The following is a 26,957-nucleotide window of genomic DNA, read 5'->3' on the forward strand; positions in this document are numbered from 1 at the left end:
CCCTCGTTCCTCTATACAAGGGGAAAGGTTACCCTCTGGACTGTGGCTCGTATAGAGCGATACAGTTATTGGAGCATGGAATGAAGGTATTGGAAAGGGTGTTGGAGAAGAGGATAAGGAAGAAAGTGAAGATCGACAAAATGCAGTTTGGATTTATGCCAGGAAGAGGAACGACAGACGCACTTTTTATTGTAAGGCAGTTGCAGGAGAAGTACATCGAGAAGAGGAAGAAGTTGTTTCTTGGGTTTGTTGATCTGGAGAAAGCATTCGATAGGGTTCCACGCGAAGTAGTGACATGGGCATTGAGGAAGTTAGGAGTGGAGGAATGGTTGATCAGAGTAGTGATGGCAATGTAGGAGAGAGCGCGCACAGCTGTAAGGACAAAGGACGGGAACAGTGGTGAGTTTGACGTGCATCAGGGGTCGGTACCAAGTCCACTGCTATTTGTAGCTGTGATGGAGGTGCTGGCTAGGAATGTAAAGGAGGGTATACCGTGGGAGTTGTTGAATGCAGATGATCTGGTGTCGATTGGGGAGAGTATGGATGGACTGAAGGAGAAGATGAACAAGTGGAAGGATTGTATGGAGGCAAAAGGTCTGAAGGTGAATATCGGAAAGACGAAGATGATGGCAAGTGGTAAAGGATGTGGTGAGGTGGAAAGAACTGGGAAGTGGCCGTGTGCTATGTGCAGGAAGGGTTTCGGAGTGAATTCCATTCATTGTAAAATGTGCGCCGGGTGGGTTCATCAAAAATGTAGTGGTCTGAGAGGGTCATTAACCAGTGTGGTAGCTACATTCAAGTGTAAGGTGTGCACAGAGGGAGCTGCAGATGGAGGAAATGTCAAGTTGGATCTTGGAGATGGCGTGAAGCTGGAAGGTGTGAAAACATTTTGCTACCTAGGAGACATGCTGAATGGCGATGGTTGTTAGAGTGAGATGTGCATGGAAGAGGTTTCGGGAACTGAGTGGCGTGCTGACGAGGAGGGAAGTGTCGTTGAAGATGAAGGGAAAGGTGTATCCTGCATGTGTGAGAAGCATTATGATTTATGAGAGCGAGATATGGGAAATGAACGTAGAGCAGCAACGCAGGGTGGAAATGCGAATGGTTCGGTGGATGTGCGGAGTATCGTTGCGAGAGAGGAAGACAAATGATGAATTGTGAAAGATGATGGGAATAGAGCCTGTGATGGATGCTGTGAAGAGAAACGGGTTAAGATGGTTTGGCCATGTGTTGAGGAAGGATGAAAGTGACTGGTTGAGAAGAGTGATGGAAATGAATGTAGAAGGCAGTAGAGGACGGGGAAGACCGAGAAAGACTTGGCTAAAGGTGGTGGAAGAAGAAATGCGGGCAAGGGGGTTAACAAGGGGAGATGCAGAAAATAGGGCAAAATGGAGAAGATTGTTATGGGGACCGCAAGGCTAACCCCTGCTCGAGCAGGGAAAATGGCCTTCATGCATGTTGTTGTTGTTGTTGTTGTATAATGTGTTATTTAAATACACGATTATAATTTATTAAAGTACAGTATTATTATGATGTGTTATTAAAGTACAGTATCATTTTGTGTTATTAAAGTACAGTATCAATATAATGTGTTATTAAATTACAGTATCAGTATAATATGTTATTACAGTACAGGCGGGAGTAATGTATTCGATCGTGTCCGTCCGTCTGTGTCCGTCCGTCCGTGTGTGTGTGTGTGTGTGTGTGTGTGTGTGTGTGTGTGTGTGTGTGTGTGTGTGTGTGTGTGTGTGTGTGTGTGTGTGTGTGTGTGTGTGTGTGTGTATGTGTTCGTGTGTTCGTAAACAAGATATCTGGAAAAGTTCTGAACGGATTTGGATGAAAGTTGGTGGGATGATTGCCCTTGGGATAAGGAAGAATGTGTTAGCTTTTGGTGAAGCTCAGGATATTATTCCGGATCCAGGAATTTTTAAGCATTGGAAGATAGGGCTCAGCAGCGGCCACCCACGGCGGGAGTATGCGCTCTGAGTGGCGTTCTAGTTATAATGTGTTATTAAAGTACAGTATCAGTATCATGTGTTATTAAAGTACAGTATCATTACAATGTGTTATTAAAGTACAGTATCATTCTAATGTGTTATTAAAGTACAGTATCATTACAATGTGTTATTAAAGTACAGTATCATTCCAATGTGTTAAGGTACAGTAGCATTATAATGTGTTATTAAAGTACAGTATTATAATGTACTAGCAGAAGTACCCGGTGTTGCCGGGCGGGGGAGGTGAGGAGGGGGAGGGCTGGGGGAGGGGAAGGGGAGGGGAAGAGGGGGGAGAGGAGGAGGGATGGGGGGGAAAGGGGAGGGGAGGAGGGGAGGCAGGAGAGGAAGGGGGTTCATATATATGCTGGTGGGTGAATGGGGTGAATGGGGTGAATGTGGCGTTCATCACGTTTCTGAGTTAAGTGTGATGCCGATCAGGAAGAAGAAGACGCCGTACTACCAACTTCGTACACTTCCGGAATTGTTTGATTTATTTGTATTCAAATGTCTGGTGATTGTTTTGTATTTATTTATGCGAATGTGTACTTGTATATAACTGTCATTAATTTAAAAAGGCTTTGGCACTGTCAAGCTTCTTCTTTTTTTTTACTCCAAAAAAACGATCTTTAAAAAAAAAAAAATATATATATATATATATTTTGCCGAAAACACTCCCAGGCACTCACTGATGAACCTCTGAAAGTTTGACGAAGATCCGTTCAGCCATCTCTGAGAAAAATGGCGACACACACAGACATCTCTCTTATATAGTAGATTATTTAAATACACTATTATAATTTATAAAGCACAGTATTATTATAATTTGTTATTAAAGTATAGTATTATTATAATGTGTTATTAAAGTACAGTATTATAATGTATTATTTAAATGTACGATTATAATTTATTAAGTACAGTATTGTTATAATGTGTTATTAAAGTACAGTATTATTATAATGTGTTATTAAAGTACAGTATTATTATAATTTATTAAAGTACAGTATCATGATAATGTTATTAAATTACAGTTATAATTTATTAAAGTACAGTATAATTATAATTTTTTTAATTCCAGTATTATTATAATTTGTTATTGACGTACAGTATTATAATGTATTATTTAAATATACCATTATAATTTATTAAGTACAGTATCGTTATAATGTGTTATTAAAGTACAGTATTATTAAAATGTGTTATGAAAGTACAGTATTATTATAATTTATTAAAGTACAGTATCGTTATAATGTTATTCAATTACAGTTATAATTTATTAAAGTACAGTCTTATAACTTTTTTAATTACAGTATTATTATAATTTGTTATTGAAGTACAGTATTATAATTTACTAAATTACAGTATTATAATTTACTAAATTACAGTATTATAATTTATTAAAGAACAGTATTATTATAATTTCTTATTTAAGTACAGTATTATTATAATTTGTTATTAAAGTCCAGTATTATAATTTGCTATTAAAGTACAGTATTATAATTTAAGTACAGTATTATTATAATTCATGAAAGTACAGTATTATTATAATTTGTTATTAAAGTACAGTATTATAATTTAAGTACAGTATTGTTATAATTTGTTATTGAAGTACAGTATTCTTATACTTTGTTGTTAAAGTACAGTATTATTATAATTTGTTATTAAAGTACAGTATTATTAGAATTTGTTGTTAAAGTACAGTATTATTATAATTTGTTATTAAAGTACAGTATTATTATAATTTGTTATTAAAGTACAGTATTATTATAATTTGTTATTAAAGTACAGTATTATAATTTGTTATCAAAGTCCAGTATTATTATAATTTGCTATTAAAGTACAGTATTATTATAATTTGTTATTAAAGTACAGTATTATTATAATTGGTTGTTAAAGTACAGTATTATTATAATTTGTTATTAAAGTACAGTATTGTTATAATTTGTTGGTAAAGTACAGTATTATTATAATTTGTTGTTAAAGTACATTATTATTATAATTTGTTATTAAAGTACAGTATTATTATAATTTGTTATTAAAATACAGTATTATTATAATTTGTTATTAAAGTACAGTATTATTATAATTTGCTATTATAGTACAGTATTATTATAATTTGTTATTAAAGTACAGTATTATTATAACTTGTTATTAAGGTACAGTATTATTATAACTTGTTATTAAAGTCCAGTATTGTAATTTGCTATTAAAGTACAGTATTATTATAATTTGTTATTAAAGTACAGTATTATTATAATTTGCTATTAAAGTACAGTATTATTATAATTTGTTGTTAAAGTACTGTATTATTATAATTTGTTATTAAAGTACAATATTATTATAATTTGTTATTAAAGTACAGTATTATTATAATTTGTTGTTAAAGTACAGTATTATTATAATTTGCTATTGTTGAGGTTTTGTGTTTTTATAATAAAGGTTAATTTCCCCTCATAGTTTAGTTACACTACAACACGTAGCCTCGTTTAAGCTCAGTTATTTCTTAGTAAATGTAAGCGTAGACCTTTCCTGTGTTAGTTTTGCGTTGAGTAGAATAATGAGAATTAGGTCCTTTACGATGCCTCCATGCTTTTGGTTTTGGCGCGAAATACCATGAGGCAGCCCTGAACAAGTCGGCCAAAGGCGAAGGAAGGTGGGGGAGGAGTGACCGGTAAGCACGAGCCACCAATCAGGGCTCGAGGGGAGTGACTTACCACTGCGGCAAAAGGCGGGGTTTGGAACATTCGATACGGGCCGGGGCGGGACGATATAACCCTGTGCCCGGAGCCACCACCTGAGTTATGAGATGCGCGCAGGGCAAGCCAGTTGAGTTCTCAGTTATGAGTCGGGGTCCTCCGTTGAGTTACGAGAGTGAAAGCGCTGTGTTCAGTTATGAGAGTGGCGCAACCCACGAGTTGAGTTCCGAGTTATGAGAAGGGAGGCGCGGAGTTGAGTTGAGTTCTCAGTTACGAGAGTGAAAGCGCTGAGTTACGAGTTATGAGTTCGGAGCGCTCAGTTTGACGGCAGTTGTATTAATCGCGCTGTGAAAGACAGCTGTGCCGGGCCACAGACGCGCGCATATTACCTTCTGCCTGCTTTGCTGAGATATGCGCCGCGAGGATTTTTCCGCCTGCCTGCCTGCCTTCGCCGGGATACGTGCGGTGGCCGCCAGAGGGCCACGCCGGGTGAGCTGTTCCTGGAGGACCAAAGCCGGCGCGTTCGGCGCATGAACATTCTTCCTTCACCTCCCTGTATGTGTGAGTGGGCCCATTGTCTGGGAGAGGTAAGACTGTTTAAGACTGCCCTGTGTCTCTCTTCTTCTACCATTGTACATTGTGTAAATAAGAATTAAATCTGTTATTCCTTTGATTCGACCGCTTTTGTCTCTCCATCATTGACTTAGCATGGTATGAATTATATCGCTCTGATCGGGTTCCAATAGCAAGGTAACAGCACGGACCACGTGGTACGCCATCCGCTCGGGTGTACTCAATTACGCGTGGTTCGTGCGAGACTCCATACCCGCTTCCGCTGCGGCGTGGGTACTTAGGTACGTGCCAAATTGTCCCGAAACCCTTTTCCACGTCTGCCCGGAAGTGGCGACTCAGTCTCGCGGTTCGAAGACCCAAGGAGAACAAGGTGCTTATGCTTAATCTCCCCTTGGTAAGAGAACGGGCTTCGCAAAACCGCAACACTATTAAAGTACAGTATTATTATAATTTATTAAAGTACAGTATTATTATAATTTGTTATTAAAGTACAGTATTATTATAATTTGTTATTAAAGTACAGTATTATTATAATTTGTTATTAAAGTACAGTATTATTATAATTTGTTATTAAAGTACAGTATTATTATAATTTGTTATTAAAGTACAGTATTATTATAATTTGTTATTAAAGTGCAGTAGTATTATAATTTATTATTAAAGTACAGTATTATTATAATGTTACTAAAGTACAGTATTATTATAATTTGTTATTAAAGTACAGTATTATCATTTGTTACTGAAGTACAGTATTATTATAATGTTTGTTAAAGTACAGTATTATTATAATTTGTTATTAAAGTACAGTATTATTATAATTTGTTACTAAAGTATAGTATTATTATAATTTGTTGCTAAAGTACAGTTAACAGTATTATTATAATGTGTTGTTAAAGTACAGTATTATTATAATTTGTTATTAAAGCACAGTAGTATTATAATTTATTATTAAAGTACAGTATTATTATAATGTTACTAAAGTACAGTATTATTATAATTTGTTATTAAAGTACAGTATTATCATTTGTTACTTAAGTACAGTATTATTATAATGTTTGTTAAAGTACAGTATTATTATAATTTGTCCCTAAAGTATAGTATTATAATAATTTGTTGCTAAAGTACAGTTAACAGTATTATTATAATGTGTTGTTAAAGTACAGTATTATTATAATTTGTTGCTAAAGTACAGTATTATTATAATGTGTTGTTAAAGTACAGTATTATAATTTGTTACTAAAGTGCAGTATTATTATAATTTGTTGATAAAGTACAGTATTATTATAATGTTTTGTTAAAGTACAGTATCATGTTCCTATTTCATTTTCGGTGACATAAAAACGGAAATTTAACCATCACCTGACAACATCCCAGGACAGGACACGACACTTCAGTCACTTCACAGATGTGTGATGGAGGCAATGTGTGTGTGTGTGTGTGGTAAACGAGGGAGGAGGCTTCACGATACAGTACCTCGAGTGATCCTCCTTAGAGCCAACACATCCTCGACCCGAATGGCGCCTTTTTTTCTCATCGTCTCCTCGTGCACATCCCCTTCCCACTCTTCGGAGTCCTTGGGCGGTGCAGTTCGAGACCGACCTCTCTCTGGGAGCCCCGGCGAGGCTCCTCTGCATCCGCTCATGTCGGGTGTTATGGCAATGCGGCGGCACCAACGTGTAGTGCCCGCCTCCCCTCACTTTTCTTCTTCCTCCTACTGCGGTGCTTCTTCTTCTTCATTTATCCTCACTTCCTCTTCATTATTTGTTTTTACCTCCACTTTTTCCTCTCGGGCTTCTTTTTTATTTCCTTCGTCTCTCGATTATTCGTCTTCCTGTCAACGTGGTCTTCACCTCTTCCACATTTATTGTTTTTTATCTACTTTATTCATACGCTACTTTAATCTCTCCGAACGAATTTGTCTTTATTTCTTCTCTCTCTTTATCTCTTATTATTTACTTGTTTCTCGAAATGTGCAATTGTTCTCTTTTTTTCTTCTTCTTACTCCATCATTCTCCCGCCTTGTCTTTTCCCTCTTCATTTTCGTTTCGCGTTCATTCTTTTTCCGATAGCAGTAGGCCTACATACAACTGTCCTCTTAACCCCATTAATTTTCCTTGTTTAGCACTTTCATTTAAGCTCCTTTTTGAAGGATAGAGTTGCTGAGAGGAGGAGGAGGGTGGGGGAGAGGGAGGAAAGGGGGAAGGATTGAGGAGTGAGGCAGAGATGGGTGTAGAATTTGTTGGGGGTGTTCACCGTACGATTTGTGGGTGTGAGCGCTGGGGGTTTCGTGGGACGACACGTCCAAGTTTACCGTCACGTGACAATATATTGATTTCCCCAAATAATAGTTATTCTGTGATTTATTAACTTGCAAAATCGAAGATTTTTCAAGTATATTGGTTGGTCTTGTGCGTTATTCTGTCTCTCTGTCACTCGCCACAAGGTCACAATTCTAAATCGATCGTCATGAAACTTTACCAAGTTGTAGAGGTAGTCACAACTGAGAAGCCGATTGATTTTGAGGTCAAAGGTCATCTTGAGGTCAAGTTTCTAAAATTGTCATTTTTCATCCGATTGACTTGAAAATTGAACAGCATTTGCACATTGAGTGACTAACTTGGGAAATCAACTATTTTTGAGGTCAAAAGGTCAACTCAAGGTCAAACTTCAAAAATCATCAATTTTCATCGAACAAATCATCAATTTTCATCCGATTAACCTGAGCATTAAACAGCAATTGCATAGTGCAACACGGAATTGGGAAACCAACTATTTTTAAGGTCAAACGGTCAACTCAAGGCAAACTTCTGAAGTCATCAATTTTAATCTGAAAAATCATCAATTTTCATCTGATTAACCTGAAAATTAAAGAGCGATTACATAGTGTATCACTGAATTGGGGAATCAACTTTTTAAGGTCAAAAGGTCAAAGGTCAACTCAAGGTTAAACTTATAAAATCATCAATTTTCATCTGACAAATCATCAATTTTCATCCGATTAACCTGAAAATTAAACAGCAATTGCATCGTGCATTACTGAATTGGGAAACCAACTATTTTTAAGGTCAAAAGGTTAACTCAAGGCAAACTTCTAAAGTCATCAATTTTAATCTGATTAACCTGAAAATTAAAGAGCAATTACATAGTGCATCACTGAACTGGGGAACCAACTTTTTAAGGTCAAAAGGTCAAAGGTCAACTCAAGGTTAAACTTCTAAAATCATCAATTTTCATCCGATTAACCTAAAAATTAAACAGCAATTGCATAGTGCAACACGGAATTGGGAAACCAACTATTTTTAAGGTCAAAAGGTTAACTCAAGGCAAACTTCTAAAGTCATCAATTTTAATCTGATTAACCTGAAAATTAAAGAGCAATTACATAGTGCATCACTGAATTGGGGAACCAACTTTTTAAGGTCAAAAGGTCAAAGGTCAACTCAAGGTTAAACTCCTAAAATCATCAATTTTCATCTGACAAATCGTCAATTTTCATCCGATTAACCTGAGAATTGCATCGTGCATCACTGAGATCTTGGAGACGGCGGCAGGGATTTTCGAAGCTCCACACGGTCTCCACGTTTTTCGAAGTTAAGTCTGTTCACAATTGTATTTTGTCGAAACTGTATTTATCTTTCGGTGTGTGAAGTTATTGTGTGCAACTTTGGTTGTTTCTCGGTGTTTATCTTTCATAAATTGATCGTCTGTTTGCCGTGTCGTGTCTTGAGGCCTTGTACAGTGTGCACTGTACAACCTTGAGGCTTTGTTTTTCTCTCAGCGGTCCGTCTTTTGTGATCCAATAACTTTCGTTCTCTGTATTCCCAGGCTTTTCACCCATAGCCTACTTCCTTGTGTAAATCTCAACTCAAAAAAAAAAAAAAAAAAAAAAAACATTTTCCTTCTCTGTTCTCATTCGTTTATTCATTCTTATTCGTTCGTTCGTTCTTCGACCACGTGTTTCTCCCCCATTTCCCCAGATAGTTTTCACTCATTAACCTTCAATGTTTACACTTTCCCCTCAAGTTATGTATTCCGTCATATTTTATAACACCTTTTTCTTCTTCTTCTTTAAAAGGCTGCTTTCGACCTGCTCACCAAATCAATTCATCCCAAAAAAAATATCCATCTCCTATAGTGCCTTTTTTCTACATTCCCTAAACTCTCCTGCACTCCATCCTCCATCCAGCGTCCTTAAACGTATTTTTAACTCGAAGGTCACAAGAAACTCATTTTGCAATAAATGTTCGTTTCCCATAAATCGTACACTTTCAAAAATCCAATCTCACCCCTCCCCTCCAAATCTTCCCCATAACCCCTCCCCTCCAAATCTTCCCCATCACCCCTCCCCTCCAAATCTTCCCCATCACCCATCCCTTTCAAATCTCCCCCCTTGCCCCCTCCCTCCTAAACTACCCCCTCACCCCTCCCCGCCAAGACGCCCCCTCGCCCCTCCCCTCCTAGACTCCTGCCTCACCCCTCCCCTCCAAATCTCCCCCATATCCCATCCCTTTCAAATCCCTCCCCTTGCCCCTTCCCTCCCAAACTCCCCCCTCACCCCTCCCCTTCAAATCTCCCCACCCTCATTGCTTCTCAATTTCCCCCCTCTCACTCCCCCTCCTCAAAGCGTCCTCCCCGCTTCTTCCCCCTTCAAACTCTCACCTCCATCTCCCCCAACCTTCTGCCTCGCTCTTCCCCCTCCTCAAATAACACCTCATTGTGGCTCACCCAATCACCATCAAACCTTTTGTCCGCCCCATCCTTCCCTTTCTCCGAGCTATTCTGAAATCTCTGACACACCTTCAACAGCTCTCCCTACCTCTTCCACCTCTTCCACATCTTACCCTACCCCTCCTCCCCCCTGTTCTGTATCTGATGCTCCCCCTTCCTCTTCATTAACGGTATGGACCTCAAACATCCGGGGCCTTCGTTCAAACTTAACTGATCTCTCCATACAGGTTGCTTCTGTCAAACCAGACGTGATCTGCTTAACAGAAACTTTCCTCCTTTATGATGTCTCTGATTCCATAGTATCTCTCCCGGGCTACTCCCTCCTCCGGTATGATAGACCTGAGCCTCGTCCTGGAGGCGGGGTTGCTATCTTTATCAAAAACTCTCTTCCTCACTCGCCCTGCACTGCACTCTCTCCACCTCACCCCCAGGAATACCTCTGGCTACGGCTTCCCCTTCGCTCCCACCTCTTGTTCATATGTGTGTTGTACCATCCACCAAACAGTGATGACTCAATCTACATCTCGCTGTCTGATGATATGGACCAACTTCTATCTACTCATCCCAACTCTCTCTTCCTCATATGTGGTGATTTCAACTGTCATCATGCCAGTTGGCTGGGTGTGGGTACCTCTCTCACCAGCCATGGCTCCTCAGCAAAGGACTTCTGCGACTCACTGGGACTGACACAATCTGTCAATTTCCCGACCCGGATCTCAGTCAACGGAACATCTTCTCTTCTGGACTTGGTTATGACTAACTTCCCTGAAAATGTCTGCTGCTCTTCTTCTGCTCCGATCGGATCATCTGATCATGTCCTTGTTAAAGTGGACATCTCTCTGACCATCCTCAGGGAGCCTGCTCAGCGTCGACGAGTCTGGCATTTCACTCAGGCCAACTGGCACGGTCTTCAAGCAGCCATCAATCATCTGGACTGGTCTCCCATCTCTACCACCTCTGACATCAACTCATCCTGGGAATTCTTCCAAAGTAAATTGCTCTCTCTCATGCACAGATTTATCCCATCTCGTCTTCAGTTGTCATACCCTTCCTCCCGTCCATGGTACACGGAATCTTGTGGTGAGGCTGTTGCCCAGAAACAACTTGCCTTCGTCTCCTGGAAAGCAAATCCAACGGAAGGAAATCTCATTTCCTTTCACAAAGCCCGAAACAAGTGTGTGTCCACCCTCAGGAGAGCCAGGAAACAATATCTCTCCGTTCTCAAGACCGAACTCTCTTATCTGTCTCCCTCTTCCAAATCCTGGTGGCGTCTGGTCAAATCCGTTTCTGGTGTTTGTTCCCCCTCCATCCCCTCCCTTACCTCAAACGGCTACACAGCTGACTCCGCACGTGAAAAAGCTGAATGCCTCAACTCTGTGTTTGCCTCTAAATCTTGTGTCCCAAACCCATCCCTCTCTGTACCCACCATACCCAGTCGTACCCTGCTGCTCCTGGACTCCGTGTCCTTTCCTCCTGACAAGGTGGAAAAGTTTCTGTCAACCCTCGACTCTGATTCTGCAACTGGACCCGACGGCATCAGCCCACGGGTCCTAAAATCCTGCTCTGCTGCTCTATCTCACCCTCTCTCTGTTCTCTTCACCCTCTCTTTTGCTCAAGGTCAACTGCCATCTGCTTGGAAATCAGCCAACATCACCGCTTTGCACAAAAAAGGTGCAAAAACAGATCCTAGCAACTACAGACCAATCAGCCTTCTCCCAATTATCAGCAAAGTCATGGAATCCATCATTGCTTCGGATATGAAATCTTTCCTCTTCTCCAATGGCTTGATCTCTGATCATCAATTTGGTTTCAGACCAGGTCACTCTACTCTGGACATGCTGCTTCTGCTGTCTCAACAATGGATGGAGGTCCTCAATGCCAAACAGGAAATTAGAGCTGTCTCCCTCGACATATCACGTGCCTTCGACACGGTCTGGCACCCCGCTCTGCTCACCAAACTCTCCTCCTTTGGTATCCATGGAAATCTCCACGCATGGCTGGCGGACTTCCTCTCTAGTCGTCGTCAACGTGTGGCCCTGAATGGGTTTCTCTCATCTCCTCTTCCTGTTCAGGCTGGAGTTCCCCAAGGCAGTGTTCTGGGCCCCGTGCTTTTTCTGGTCTTCATCAATGATCTCTCTGACTCTCTCGAAAATCCTCTCTATCTCTTTGCTGATGACTCCACTCTCTGCCGCTCCATTCCTCTTCCCTCAGATCGGCAGTCTGCTGCCTCCTCACTCTCTGAAGACCTGGACAAAATCACAGACTGGTCAAACAAGTGGAACATGTCTTTCAATCCTGACAAATCTCACACTCTTACTATGTCTCTCCGAAAAGATCGACTGGACAACCCTCCCATCTACTTTCTCAACAATCCTCTCCAAGAAGTTCTGTCGCTCAAGATTTTGGGTCTCACTATCTGCCTGATCTTTCTTGGGAAAACCACATTTCCAAGCTGGCCTCCAAAGCCAGTCGCCGACTGGGCATCCTCCGTCGTGCGAAGTCCTTCCTCGGCACACCTGAGCTCCTCACCACATACAAGGCTTTCATCCGCAGCTCAATGGAATACTGTTCTCCCCTATGGGCCGGTGCTCCTGCCTCACACATAGCTCGGCTTCACGCTGTTGAAATCAAAGCTTTCAGAATTATTGGAATCTCCCGCGATGAAGCTATCTCTGAGGGCCTTTCACTCACTCACCGCAGGCAGGTAGGTGGTCTTTCTGTCTTCTACCGACTCCTCTCCGGCCTTGCACCCCCAGCTCTCTCTGTGCTCTGTCCCCCAAATATTCCTACAGGTCGCACAAGATCTGCCAGCAACCCTCTGATGGTTAAACTGCCGAAATCTCGGCTCTCTGCTCACCTTCACTCTTTCATTCCTCTTTTCTCCCGCCTCTGGAACAAACTCCCTCACTCCCTTCAATCCCACTCCTCCCTCCAGGTCTTTAAAACAGCTGTTCACCACCATCTCTTATCTTCCCCCATCCAAAACCTTGATCTTTTCTACCCCCGCTAATTCACCCCAGATCCACCTTGTTTGAAATTCCAACTTCTTTCCTGGAAGTCCTGGCAGTGTCCATATGTTTTATACCTCTCCCACCGCCCCCTTCCCACGCCCCCCCCCCCCAAGCCCTCGCCCTCTCTCAGATCTCTCGATGTCTCCATGTCTCTCGGTCCCTGCTCTCAAATGTTGTGTTTGTGTCCTTCCCCCTCTCTCCCCATCTTGTCTACCGCTCCCTATGTTATATGTTTTATGTGTCGGTTTGTCTTTCTGTGTGATTAATGTTCGCTCTTTCACGAGCCTCGACCTTGTATACAAAAAAAATAAAATAAAATAAAATAAAATAAAATAAAATAAAATTAAACAGCAATTGCATAGTGCAACACGGAATTGGGAAACCAACTATTTTTAAGGTCAAAAGGTTAACTCAAGGCAAACTTCTGAAGTCATCAATTTTAATCTGAAAAATCATCAATTTTCATCTGATTAACCTGTAAATTAAAGAGCAATTACATAGTGCAACACGGAATTGGGGAACCAACTTTTTAAGGTCAAAAGGTCAAAGGTCAACTCAAGGTTAAACGTCTAAAATCATCAATTTTCATCTGACAAATCATCAATTTTCATCCGATTAACCTGAAAATTCAAGAGCAATTGCATTGTGCATCACTGAATTGGGGAACCAACTTTTTAAGGTCAAAAGGTCAAGGAATATATAAGCAGATATTGAAGGTATGCATATGCAAATCAATAAAAGGTATGTGTTAGAAGAATTTGTTGGATGGTTAGAACAAGGTCACCTGTAAGGTGGGTAATCTGCTCGTTTATTTTCTTCCAAAATTCAGATAGTGGGATGTTTAACACCCCCCCCCCCCCCACCCCCACCCCCGCCCTCTTCGTGGAAGCCGTTCACCCTTTACGCGGGTCTACTCTCGGCCTTCAGGGCTCGCATCATCACCCTGCACACGGGATGCAAATTACGTGTCTTGCATAATACGACACGTGATCCAGGTGATCCAGCATCACGTGGACAGAGCACAATGGGCAAAGGCAGAGATGTAACAGTATTTGACAGGAGCATGATCATGGGTGGCTGTCGCGTTGGTGCCACAGTCGCGATAAAGGTCACATTGTTAGGTTGTTCCAAGACATCGGTCATTGGGTATACCAGCAATGGCAACACGAGGGCAGAGTGGTCGCCAAGAGGGAGAGCTGTGGACGAAAGCATTTGGTGAAACGACCGCTGTTGGAGACCTTTGCGCAAACGCCTCATGTCGGTTCCAAACAAGAAGGTACGACTGCATTGGTGCAAGGAGCAGAGAGATTGCACTGCTGACTGGAGGTACGTGATCTTCTTCTTCGTTTGTACGCAGCACAAGGCCACGGGGTAGCATCACCGGCCGAGGACGCGGCTGTGTCCCTGATGCAAGGCCCTCTGCTGGTTAGGGCAGGAATGGACGTTAAACTGGCGTCCTTGCCTGTCTGCCGGAGGGTTCGTTGTTGGTGGACGTTAAAGATCCTACGGTGTCCTTCCCTAAGCGTAGGCGAGCGATCACCGGCATTCTCAACAAATTCCTGCCCTGAATGATTACTTGTTGGGAAGGCAATGGGACTACCCAGTGTAACCTTTGTGGAGAGCCGGGACGGTTCAACCGTGAACAGGATGGCCGCAGAACACCAAAATGATTCCGCACAGACCCACGTTTTTCACGTTCCGCCACCACACTTCCTTTTTCCAAACCTTACCCATGTGAACGCACATTCTGGCTATCTGCAGGCCAACCAAGGAAAGTTTTACACTCCAACGTTCTTGGGGCTCTTAGGCAGCGAGTGTAACACAGAGGGGGATTACAAAAGGTGGTCTGTTGGTGCACTAAAGACATTTCACCATTGAGTGGCTTCCTTTGGAGTGATTGAATCACAAGGCAATCATGTGACAGTCCTGGAGGAACAGTGATTGAGCCATTTGACAGAAACAAAGGGAAATGGATCAAGACTGATCACCGCCACAACCTCCCAGTGCTGTGTAGATCTGCCACCTGGTGATTACTGGCTTTACATCCCATGCAGAGCCATGGAGTTCCTGTTAAAAACTGCCGGAAAATTCACTTGCTCCAAGCGGAAGAGTGCACGAGCTATTGCTAAAAAAATTCCAAATTCATGCTCGATTCACAGGGGGCCCTGCATCAGCGGCACTACTGTGCACCTGCGAGAACTGCTGCAAAGCTGCAGCCACACCACATCCTGCGTATGAGTGACGCCCCTGAGCAGAAGAATAAGAAGCTGTTAGGCGCAGCAAAGTAAGAGCGTTTTTATATCCAACTAGCCGAAAGCACCCGGCGTTGCCCGGGTTCTTTTTGAATGCATTTACTACTATAATTCAGCTTTTACTCGCGGCCGTAGAAGATTTACTACTATAATTCAGCTCAGCTTTTAATTGCGAAATGGGCCCAGCCCGGCCGAGGCGGCATCGACCGGCCTCGCCACCGAGCCTATAACCTTCCCGGGGCCCGTCCCAACATTTTTGGTTCTTTTTGAATGCATTTACTACTATAATTCAGCTTTTACTCGCGGCCGTAGAAGATTGACGACTATAATCCAGCTCAGCTTTTAATTGCGAAATGGGCCCAGCCCGGCCGAGGCGGCATCGACCGGCCTCGCCACCGAGCCTATAACCTTCCCGGGGCCCGTCCCAACATTCTTAGTTCTTTTTGAATGCATTTACTACTATAATTCAGCTTTTACCCCGCGGCCGTAGAAGATTGACCACTATAATTCAGCTCAGCTTTTAATTGCGAAATGGGCCCAGCCCGGCCGAGGCGGCATCGACCGGCCTCGCCACCCAGCCAAAAACCTTCCCGGGGCCCGTCCCGACATTTTTGGTTCTTTTTGAATGCATTTACTACTATAATTCAGCTTTTACTCGTGGCCGTAGAAGATTGACTATTATAATTCAGCTCAGCTTTTAATTGCGAAATGGACCCAGCCCGGCCGAAGCGGCCTTGACCGGCCTCGCCACCCAGCCAAAAACCTTCCCGGGGCCCGTCCCGACATTTTTGTTCTTTTTGAATGCATTTACTACTATAATTCAGCTTTTACTCGCGGCTGTAGAAGATTGACTATTATAATTCAGCTCAGCTATTAATTGCGAAATGGGCCCAGCCCGGCCGAAGTGGCCTCGCCACATAGCCAAAAACCTTCCCGGGCCCGTCCCGACATTTTTGGTTCTTTTTGAATGCATTTACTACTATAATTCAGCTTTTACTCGTGGCCGTAGAAGATTGACTATTATAATTCAGCTCAGCTTTTAATTGCGAAATGGACCCAGCCCGGCCGAAGCGGCATCGACCGGCCTCGCCACCCAGCCAAAAACCTTCCCGGGGCCCGTCCCGACATTTTTGTTCTTTTTGAATGCATTTACTACAATAATTCAGCTTTTACTCGCGGCCGTAGAAGATTGACTATTATAATTCAGCTCAGCTTTTAATTGCGAAATGGGCCCAGCCCGGCCGAAGCGGCCTTGGCCGGCCTCGCCACTGAGCCAAAAACCTTCCCGGGGCCCGTCCCGACATTTTTGGTTCTTTTTGAATGCATTTACTACTATAATTCAGGTTTTACTCGCGGCTGTAGAAGATTGACGATTATAATTCAGCTCAGCTTTTAATTGCGAAATGGGCCCAGCCCGGCCGAGGTGGCCTCGACCGGCCTCGCCACCGAGACTATAACCTTCCCGGGGCCCGTCCCGACATTTTTGGTTCTTTTTGAATGCATTTACTACTATAATTCAGCTTCTCGCAGCCGTAGATTCAGCTACTCACAGCCGTAGCCGTATAATTACTCGCAGCCGTAGAAGATTGACTATTATAATTCAGCTCAGCTTTTAATTGCGAAATGGGCCCAGCCTGGCCGAGGTGGCCTCAACCGGCCTCGCCACCTAGACTATAACCTTCCCGGGGCCTGTCCCGACATTTTTCGTTCTTTTTGAATGAATTTACTACTACAATTCAGCTTTTACTCGCGGCCATAGAAGATTGACTATTATAATTCAGCTCAGCTTTTAATTGCGAAATGGGCCCAGCCCGGCCGAGGCGGCCTCGCCACCTAGCCTAAAACCTTCCCGGGGTCCGTCCCGACATTTTTTGTTTTAGAGGTTTCCTCCTATCTTTCACCGTTCAGGAGATTAGGTTGTGCAGACAAACAAACAAACAAAAACTTTCTTTTGTAGATAGAGATAGAAGATAATCCCACCAGCGAAATACCCACAGATCACAACGTTCTCTTTCTGAAGGTGCAGAAAGCAAAATAGTGTAGCATCTTACGGCAAGCTTGCACCACAAAAAGTGATGCATTTGGAAGAAAAGGCCAGCAGTCTGGTGCGGAAACTCTCATTGACTACGAGGAGTGCTATATCAAAGCAGATCGAAGCTGAAAATACCCCTTTTGCTTTCCTATCCACATTCAACCTTCTCGTATTCTACGTAAGGTGGTTTAATGGAAGAATGACAATTGTCTTATCAAATTGATTTGAAAGAAGCACCAGGTGTATTCCGGTTGTATTTACTCTGCGACAAATACAGTATTTGAAAATGTAACTTCCAATTTTCCTTTAAGGAGAGTTCACTCTGTATACAATTTATATTCACACGTGACTGGGATTTCTACATCCCCACTTAATCTGCATCCATATCCAGATCGGCATCCACGTCCTTGTCCAGGTCAACCGGGAAGCAGGTGGACGTAATAGCCTCTCTCACTCTCTGGCGCTCCTCTGAGATGGACGATTTTCATGATTTTTGCAGCACATTGGGTTTGGGAAAAATAAGGTTGGGGTTTGGGGGTGGAGTCGTGGGGCAAAGATAACAGGTCAGCATATGAACACCTGCAGGTGTAATACCTAAGGTACTGTGCAAGCAGAATTTGAGAAATTGGTCATCATCATAAGCTAATATCTTGTACAAGAACGCAAAATGACACCGAGTTCAGAAACCCCCACCGGGCATACATGCTCAGGATGCAACACAAGCATTATGGGCCAAATTCACACTTCCTTTGCAATTGTTCTTCCTTCCTTGTGGGCAAAAGTGCAAGTTTCAGTCTGGGTAAAATATTGAGGCCAACATGAGTAAAGGGAGGAGATGTGAATTTAAAAACATTAATTCCTTGCTGCAGGAAGTGGCCTCGTACCGTTCGTAACACATGCAGCAAGTTGCCTTTGCAACGTTTTGCGATGGTGTTCAATCAAAAACTTCTGGCACGATCTGATGCTACCTGGAGAAATATTTTTGGGGAGGAATTGGAGAGAAAAAAAAACAAGATTGATCTGGCAAAGTTTGTGTTAGTAGAAAAGGCAATGGAGTTTTCTCCTGCATACTTAAACCCAGGTCCTTCATTATACAAATTGTGAATACATTTTGATTTGTTTAAGCCTTCCCGAGGATATGGTGAGGCTTTATCCTGTTGTAGAGTCTGTTTCTACAATTAGTGCCCCCAATTTTTAATGGTACACCAGAGTTTCTTCAACACCCGAGGAGTACTGTCACATCGCCGGGGATTAAGATCTCCGATGACGGATAGCCGCAACGAGCTTTAACTCCTCGGTGTATTTCAAAACTTGGCGGGATTATCTTTGGCGCGCGCGGGAAAAGCCCGAAGCCTTATCTGATCGGACGGCCGACGGGTTATCCCTCGACCCACAAACACAAAAACGAACAGGACAAGAAATTGAAAGTCAGCAAATACCGATTTAATGAAAATAATCATGATGCAATTAAAATGAATGTGAGGTCAAAACGATTTCCTAATTTGAGACGTCTCCACTCAGACTCGTATACAAACAAGGGGAAAACGAAAGTAAAAAAAAATGATGTTTCTGCTGGCCAGCACTTAACTCTGGTCTCAACGAGGGGGCTTGGCGTTTGTCGCCTCCAAACCACCGCGCGGGAAGCGCACAAACTTGTGCGGAGTCACCCTCCTCGACGTCTAAACGTGAGGTACTTCTCATGATGCTGACTGCCCCGAACCGCTCTTGCTCAGTCTTTTTCCAAGAGCGCACACGGGTCACGCGACCGCCTGCCACGAAGTCCAGCACAGAGGAAGAGACCAAAAATATGCGCCCGCTCGCCACGCAGCCCAGGACCAAGAGAGAGAGAGGGGTGGGGGGAAGGGTGCACCCTCCTTTGTCCTTTGCTGACGTCACTCCCTGAGCAATCCTGACGTCCGGTTACATCATCCCATAGCTCCTTAACCAGTCACGAAGCTCGGGGCGTGGTTTCTCCGTTATGAGTCCTCAAGGCGGAGTCTAGCCACTGTTCGGGAATGTCCGAATGATGTCGGCGGTCGTGGGGCGGGGTTTACTTGCCCAATGGAATGTGCTGGGTACTGTCGGCAATGTCAGTTTAATGGCAGTTGTTGTAACAATGGGGCCGATTGCTTGGCTGGCCGAGTTTTGATGAAATGAAACAGAAGGGAAAAATCACAGGGGCAATTACACACTGGGGATTATCCTTAAGCCCAACCAAATTAGCATAGCCCCACCCCTCGTATGGAGATACAAATACAATCTTATTCTATACAGAATCCCTACTTAGTTACATCGAGGTGGGATTCTTCCTCGCGTCACACAGTCCATGCTAATTTACACAATCCTGACTTCACTAAGGTATTTCATTACCTACCCCCACAAACGTAATAGTACGAAACCACCATTTAGAAAAAAGAAATTCTCCCTTTACTGCCAATATCCTGGCTGTCTTGGAGCCAGCTGGAACTTTCAAAATGAAATTTTGCATCAATAATGGGAAGAGAACGTACATGGGGTTGACATTTTTTTAAACCTTGACCTCATCTTGAAGTTCATGACCCAACTGGAGTGCCATTTTAACATTTTGCACCATAACTCGACCAAGGTATGTCCGATCGTAATGAAAATTCCCTCATGAGAGCCTAGAGCAAGCCGCATTTACATCATACCTCTCTGAGTTAAAGGTCAAGGTCAAATGGTGGTCAAAAAATGGAGGTCGTTTTTTCTCCGTTCAATTTTGCCATTGCAGCATCTCAAAGACCATTCAGCCTTCCAAGATATTTTTGCAACATAATAGCGTAATTGCACTGAAGTTGTGCACCTTATATTTGATTTGTCTGCTTGACCTATTTTTTATCAGATTGTGACCTAATTAACAAAAAACACCTTTGTGATCACAACTTGAATAATGGTCCACCGATTTTCATAATGTTCCTCCGATGTTCATGATCTTGGGTTTTATGGATAGATTGTACATAGGGACACATTTTCATAATTTACACGCTATTCCTAAATGTTGAAGGTCAAGGTCAGATGATAATCCAAAAAACATATGGCCATCAATGGATCGTGGGTGCTTGGGGAGGCATACAACCTTGGCAATCACTTTGTCTGAGTATATTTTACCAGGAATTACAAGGACACAACTAAACTAGAATGGCACTCGGTGGAGCATATACGTCCGCCAGGCTGAACAGTTTATGTTTTGTATCCCACTGATAGGCCGAATCTGGATTCGGACCTTAACCAAAATCGGATCGGCTTGTTCTTGTCACCTAACCAACTCGTCCACCAAGTTTATTCATAACTTGTCCACAACTTTTGAAAATATGTCATATATTGTTTTTCGCCGATTTCGGGAACTGAGTGGCGTGCTGATGATGAGGGGAGTGTCGTTGAAGCTGAAGGGAAAGGTGTATGCTGCATGTGTGAGAAGTGTTATGATTTATGGGAGCGAGACATGGGTAATGAACGTAGAGCAGCAACGAAGGTTGGAAAGGGTGGAAATGCGAATGGTTCGACGGATGTGCGGAGTATCGTTGAGAGAGAGGAAGACAAATGATGAATTGCGAAAGATGATGGGAATAGAGCCTGTGATTGATGCTGTGAAGAGGAACAGGTTGAGATGGTTTGGTCATGTGTTGAGGAAGGATGAAAGTGACTGGTTGAGAAGAGTGGTGGAAATGAATGTAGAAGGAAGCAGAGGACGGGGAAGACCGAGAAAGACTTGGCTAAAGATGGTGGAAGAAGAAATGCGGGCAAGGGGGTTAACAAGGAGAGATGCAGAAAATAGGGCAAAATGGAGAAGATTGTCATGGGGACCGCAAGGCTAACCCCCGCTCTTGCAGGGAAAATGGCCTTTAAAATGCATGTTGTTGTTTGTTGTATTGTTTTTCGCCGATCTCTCAATGGTGAAGAATCACTTAAAATTAAATAACTCTCATATCCGAGTCCATATTCAGATCTTCACTAACATCAAATCTATTCGGTCTTGTCACACACCCAACCTGTCCACCAAGTTTCGTCCTAATCCATCCACAACTCTGAGATATCCTGCTATATGTCCTTTTTGGCCCTGTCTCCCAATCGTGAAGAATGAATGAATAAATGCATCAGAAATGAATGAATCATTCAATGGTGAAGAATCACTTTAAAAATTCTACTAGCCGGATCCGAATCCGGATCTTCACCAAAATCTAATCATTTCGTCCTTGCCACATATGCTACATCTCTGCCGAATTTCGTCCGAATCCGTCCACAACCTTTTGAGATATCTTGTTCACAAACAGACAGGGGTGAAAACATAACCTCCATCCACCTTCGGTGGCGGAGGTAATAACGGACAAAACACGTATGTGGTAAAAACGAGAATTGAGCTGAAATTCATACAAGATCACAGGTCAAGCTAATTGTTGAATTGCACCAAAGTTGTTCATGTTTTCTGTGACTCACATCGAAGATGTCTAAAATCTCAGCTTCATATGACTAAGTGTTTGAGTTATCTTGCAAACAACGAGGCAACACTGTCACTTCCCTTTGGAGATGTCTCAAACAAAGTTTTTATATTTCTTTATCCACTCGCCTACCTCCGACGTGCAATGTGTGCAGATTACACTGTACACGGTTGGGAGGGAATCCCACGTCGGAGACAAAGGGAAGAGCAGAGGACAGCAGAGGCAAGGAGTCTTTCCGCACCCTCACAATCACCACGCCCGTCTTCATGTTCACATAGGAGACTGCACGCAGCATGCATGACACATGATGCACTGCCCAGAATTATTTCAGCTGAAAAATAAAACATGACCTACACGCCAGTTGCTGTGCTGGCGAGATGCCGTGTGACACTTGCAGGAAGATGGCTGTGTCAGTGGTAGCCTGCTACTCTTACGTAAATAAGTAATGGCAGTGTAATGTGGTGGAGAGGACTGTTGTTGTGCACCTGTCATGCCAATGAGGCACCTCGCCTGTCCGTACATGCCATGCTGAACGAGCAGAGCGTGGGACACTGTGTTGTACACAGCAGTTGGCGATAAAGCACGGAGGGCTGAATCACCCCCTCGCACGGCACACAGCACATACCTGCAAGCATCACATTCACGATTATCAACACAATGACGTAATTCATATCCAGCCATGACATCGGAAATTTGTCACTGTGTACGACGTCATTAGAGATGTGCAAAACAATAGCAAACAATTTAAATTATGGCATATGGTGATATAGCATGTGGTTGTAATCAAACTCAAGTACAATTTATTACCACTTGATAAAATTTAATGTTTTAATGCCTCCGCCGCTTTTCCGAAGGCTGGAGGCATTTATACATTTGAATTATCCGTCCGGCTGTCCGTCCATTTTCGTTTTTTTTGTTTCCAAAATAACTCGAGAACCAATGAAGGGATTTAAACCAAATTTGGCACTAGTATGGATTGCAATACAAAGATGAACTGATTGGATGTTCGGTTCAACAGGTCAAAGGTCCAAGGTCATGTGTCCTTTGAAAACTGTTTTGCAGATCACAACTCAAGTTAAAAACATCTGATGTCATCTCTTTTTTTCTTCTCATGTGACCTCTAATTGAGATCAAATGTATTCCACTAAAAGTAAAATAGTATCGCATCATTATGCCATGAGATGACTAGCAGGTGGTATTTTATTCTGTAATGTGTTATGAATTTAATTTTAACTTTTCCCCACCACCTGTGCAAACTGCCAGCCTGAGGGGCGGTTGGACATCTGAACATGCACTTGCATGTCTGCTCCCAATGGCTGGTTCAAACCAGCTGTTTGTTGAACCGACCCATTTGGTGAGTTTTTTTTAGGGAAAGTGTGTTGAGCATGGGAAGAGACAATTTAAGAGACATACCAGAACAGTTGCAGGAGAAGACAAAATTGAGAGAGAGCGAGAAAATGGAAGAGTGTCGGGAGAATTCCAGTGTGACATGTCAGAGAGCTAAGCTGTTGATGTTAGGAGACAGAGAAATCGAAGGAAGAGGAATCATATCCAATTTTGTGTTGTTTGGTCTAACAACAGCGGAGCACGGCAATGTACGATGGTTTCTGTTTGGTGAAGTTTGTCTCTCTTCATGAGTTTGCAACCTGACTGTGCCCGTTTACACACAGCTGAAGCTCTCAGGCCCCTCTCACCTGTATCCACTGTGATGTTTATCTGCCATTGGTGCTCTTAAGGTTCCTTCACCTGTATCTACGAGAACCACACAACACTAGCAAGGTACAAAAGGCTCTTCCACATGAACCTGCTGTATAGCCTTGTGTGCTGGAAATACCACCCCCACCCCTCCCCCCCAGACCGTTCATGTGCACCAAAGGCTCACTATTTGCCACATTGGCTCTTTAATTAGCCGTGGTTGATAACGGCCATCTTTCTCCCAACATGCTCTCTCCGGCTGTCATTCGTATCCTCCCACTCCCAGGATCCTATCAATCCTAATTACCCTGCGCTTGTGAAGCGAAAAGTGGGGTTAAGCGATTGGTAGCTTACGTCTGCATTTTAAAAATTCATTTTCTCGGCAACCATTGGTCTGATTGACATGAAATTTTCACCATAATATGCGACAACTCATGCATAATTTGTATTGATAATTATGACATCATAAGTCATGTGGTATGGGGTACCATCTTGTTTAAATCCATTTTATCGACAACCGTTGGTCCGATTGACACGAAATTTTCACCATAGTATGCGTCTACTCGTGTAAATTATTTAGTGGTAATTATGATGTCATAGGTCACGTGGCATGGCGCCATCTTTAGAAAAACTGAAAAAAATTGGACCTCTTTCTCCGACTGCTTCATGGAAAAAAAATGGTGAAATGTGGATAATTGTAAAGAACTCCGCATGGGGAATGGTGTTAATGATGATGTCATTGGGGCCTTCATTATGACGTCATAATTTGAAATTTCAGTATGAAATTTCTTCAGCATGATCTACGCAACAATTATATTGAAGAATGGGAATTTATGACGTCATCAGTCACGTAGTCTGGCAGACATATTGGATCAAAGAAAAAAAAAACAAGAGTAGCCTCACAACAAGTCGACTGCACGGGGTATGTATTCTCTGAATACCATCTAATTTTTCTTTGTTTTTATTTTTCCTTCAAATATGGATGGATGTATTTAATTTTATTTCCTTCTCTTGTTCTTTAGCTTCCACTACTGGCCACAGCATTCCTCTATCCCCACCACCATTCCTTTTGCATCTTGAGATGCATATGGCTGCCGAAGCAGTTTCCGAGGCTCTTGGGCCCAATCCTGAACGGGCCACCACTCAGACGCAGGATACTCGAATGGCTCATTCTTCCAAGTAAGCTGGTACTGTCTGGGCCGTACCTTTTTGACCCATATTATGTCAATATGGAGAAGACAAATTAATAATTGGTCAAAGTTGCAAAAAATCGTCAATTTTCATACAATTGACCTGAAATTTTAAGAATTTGCATTTTGGGTCACTGTAGCATATTGCTTTTGAGGTCCAAAGGTCAACGTCATCTAAAACCGTCAATTTTTTGTATTTTCACCTCCGCCACAAAAGGTGGATGGAGGCTATGTTTTCACCCCTGTCTGTTTGTCTGTCTGTCTGTGAACAAGATATCTCAAAAAGTTGTGGACGGATTCGGACTAAATTTGGCAGGGAGGTAGTGTATGTCGCAAGGAAGAAATGATTCGATTTTAGTGAAGATCCAGATTCAGCTCGTATAATTTTTCAAGTGATTCTTCACCATTGGGAGATAGGGCCAAAAACGATGCATAGCAGGATATCTCAAAAAGTTATGGACGGATTTGGGCAAAACTTTGTGGATGAGTTGGTTAGGTGACAAGAACAAGCCGATTTAATTTTGGTGAAGATCCGGATCCGGGTCAGGCCTATCAGTGGGATACAAGACAAACTGTTCAGGCTGGTGGCGGTATGCGCTCCACCAAGTGCCGTTCTAGTTAAAAATCTGTTTTCATCATGTTTAGCATAAGGTAGAAGTCTGAGTACAAAGTGCACGCGGACGGGCTTTGCATTTTCAGATGCCTTCTAGTTTTTTTTTCCAAAGAATACCATGCCTTGGAGTTGGAAAGACCTATTAAGATGCTCTATATACTTAAAAATTGCATGCGCTTAAAAGATGGCAATTCTTCCGGATTATTTGTTGTCGATTAGAGGGTCATACTAAACTAAACACCGCCCGGAGACTCCCGGGTTCGTGCCTTTATTTAATTTCCAATCAATGCGACACACTCTATGAGCTCTTATTCTGAACCGATTTTCACAATTTAAGCAGCGGTAATGAACTCAACAGCAGTTCGGACTGCTAAAAAAAAGCGTTCATTTGCTAAAAACGTTTCTTCAGGCGTCTCCAGGCGCTGTTTAGCATGACCCCGATTAGACGAATCAACTCAGGAGATCACGAGGATCATTTTGGTAGGTGTGTCACATTCTACATCAGAAAGCTCCAGTTGAACTCCACAAAATAACACTGACACACACACAATGGACGGACATACACACAATGGACACACACACACACATACAATGGACACACACACACACAATGGACACACACACACACAATGGACAACCCACACACACACACAATGGACAACACACACACACACACACACACACACACACACACACACACACACAATGGACACACACACACACACACACACACAATGGACACACACAGACACACACACACACAATGGACACACACACACACAAACTAGAAGACATGGACACACACAGCCACACACAATGGACACGGACACGGACACACACACTGGACACACACACACACTGGACACACACACACACTGGACACACACACACACTGGACACACACACACACACTGGACACACACACACACACACTATATCGGCTAACATCTCAAAGTTTTTAGAAACACATTCTACATCCGTACAATTACAAGCATTTTCACCTAATTACTGTGGAAAATTAACATCACGGCAGCAATTAGCTTCTTCAACGCATCGCCAAGGCCGCACCGTTGCCATGTGCGTGTGACGTCACGACCGATCCGAGAACAGCTAATAATCGCAAAATAATTTAGCAGCAACTGCAAAAGCACCTCACCTGTTTTTGAGACGCACCATTTTCTACAAATATTGACCGCCGAGGAAAAGGAAAGGACAAGCGCTATCAGTATCACTATCACTATCAGGAGGGGAGCAGGCGTTTTTTAAATTTTACTTTAGGGTCAGCGATGACGCTCTATTCAGTTACGGACATTAAACCCAGATATATAACCGGGAGGCGGGAGGTGCAGTTCGCACATCCTGGAAGTTTCGAAATACCAACAGAGGAACAATCTGGCGAAAGCACTACCGCACACTACACTTGCATGGCACAAAATACCAAACAAGTGTGATCCCCATCAAAATGCGCTCTTATTCGAGACAAGCGACATCGAAACAGGATACACCTCCCTTTATCACTATTTTACCATACTGTATTTCGGCTTGTAGTGCGCTCGCCAAGTAGCTTAAGCACTCCAACGAACCGGTTAAGGAACGGCTGGCTTGGCAAGCTTAATATGGTAAAGAGTGAACCTTAAATTAGACGTCGGCATTAGTTGCTGAACGTTAAGACCCCAAAGTGCCCCTCGTGAAGAATAGGCGAGCTATCGCCGGCACCAT

General features: G+C 42.8%; 2 protein-coding genes across 6 annotated transcripts in view; both read right to left on the minus strand.

Moving 5' to 3' along the window:
* The window catches only part of LOC137425237 (protein unc-119 homolog B), a 50,247-nt gene extending 42,726 nt beyond the window's left edge, over positions 1-7,521 (minus strand). For both annotated transcript variants that reach the window (XR_013623194.1, XM_068113448.2), the window contains exon 1: positions 6,737-7,521. Coding sequence is in view for 1 of the 2 variants with exons in the window: in XM_068113448.2 (XP_067969549.1) it covers positions 6,737-6,905 (169 nt within the window). In the remaining variant the exon portion in view is untranslated. The remainder of the gene's footprint in view (positions 1-6,736) is intronic.
* A 10,006-nt stretch (positions 7,522-17,527) lies between these two features.
* On the minus strand, positions 17,528-26,651 carry POP5 (POP5 ribonuclease P/MRP subunit). 4 transcript variants are annotated; one of them, XM_068113459.2, is made up of 5 exons: positions 26,395-26,651; positions 22,226-22,365; positions 21,873-22,022; positions 18,171-18,254; positions 17,528-17,754 (listed from the first exon to the last, which is right to left on the minus strand). In XM_068113459.2, the coding sequence occupies exons 1-5, from the start codon at positions 26,412-26,414 to the stop codon at positions 17,657-17,659; spliced, it is 492 nt and encodes a 163-aa protein (XP_067969560.1). In that variant the 5' UTR covers positions 26,415-26,651; the 3' UTR covers positions 17,528-17,656. The 4 variants fall into 4 exon arrangements, with proteins under 4 accessions (XP_067969560.1, XP_078632564.1, XP_067969562.1 ...); XM_078776438.1 differs by having other exon boundaries at positions 22,261-22,365; positions 26,395-26,579; XM_068113461.2 differs by lacking the exon at positions 26,395-26,651 and adding an exon at positions 26,240-26,320 and having other exon boundaries at positions 22,261-22,365.
* Between the last annotated feature and the right edge of the window lie 306 nt (positions 26,652-26,957).

The sequence above is a fragment of the Myxine glutinosa genome, chromosome 4, assembly GCF_964187855.1.
Source record: "Myxine glutinosa chromosome 4, kmMyxGlut1.1, whole genome shotgun sequence".
NCBI lineage: Eukaryota > Metazoa > Chordata > Myxini > Myxiniformes > Myxinidae > Myxine > Myxine glutinosa.

Coding starts and splice junctions, on each gene's coding strand:
- POP5 (XM_068113459.2), bottom strand. CDS start 26,414: ATGGTGCGTCTCAAAAACAG. Junction 22,023..22,225: donor GTGCCTCATTGGCATGACAG/GTGCACAACAAC, acceptor TGCTGCGTGCAG/TCTCCTATGTGAACATGAAG. Junction 17,755..18,170: donor TGCTGCATGTGTTACGAACG/GTACGAGGCCAC, acceptor CGTCCATCTCAG/AGGAGCGCCAGAGAGTGAGA.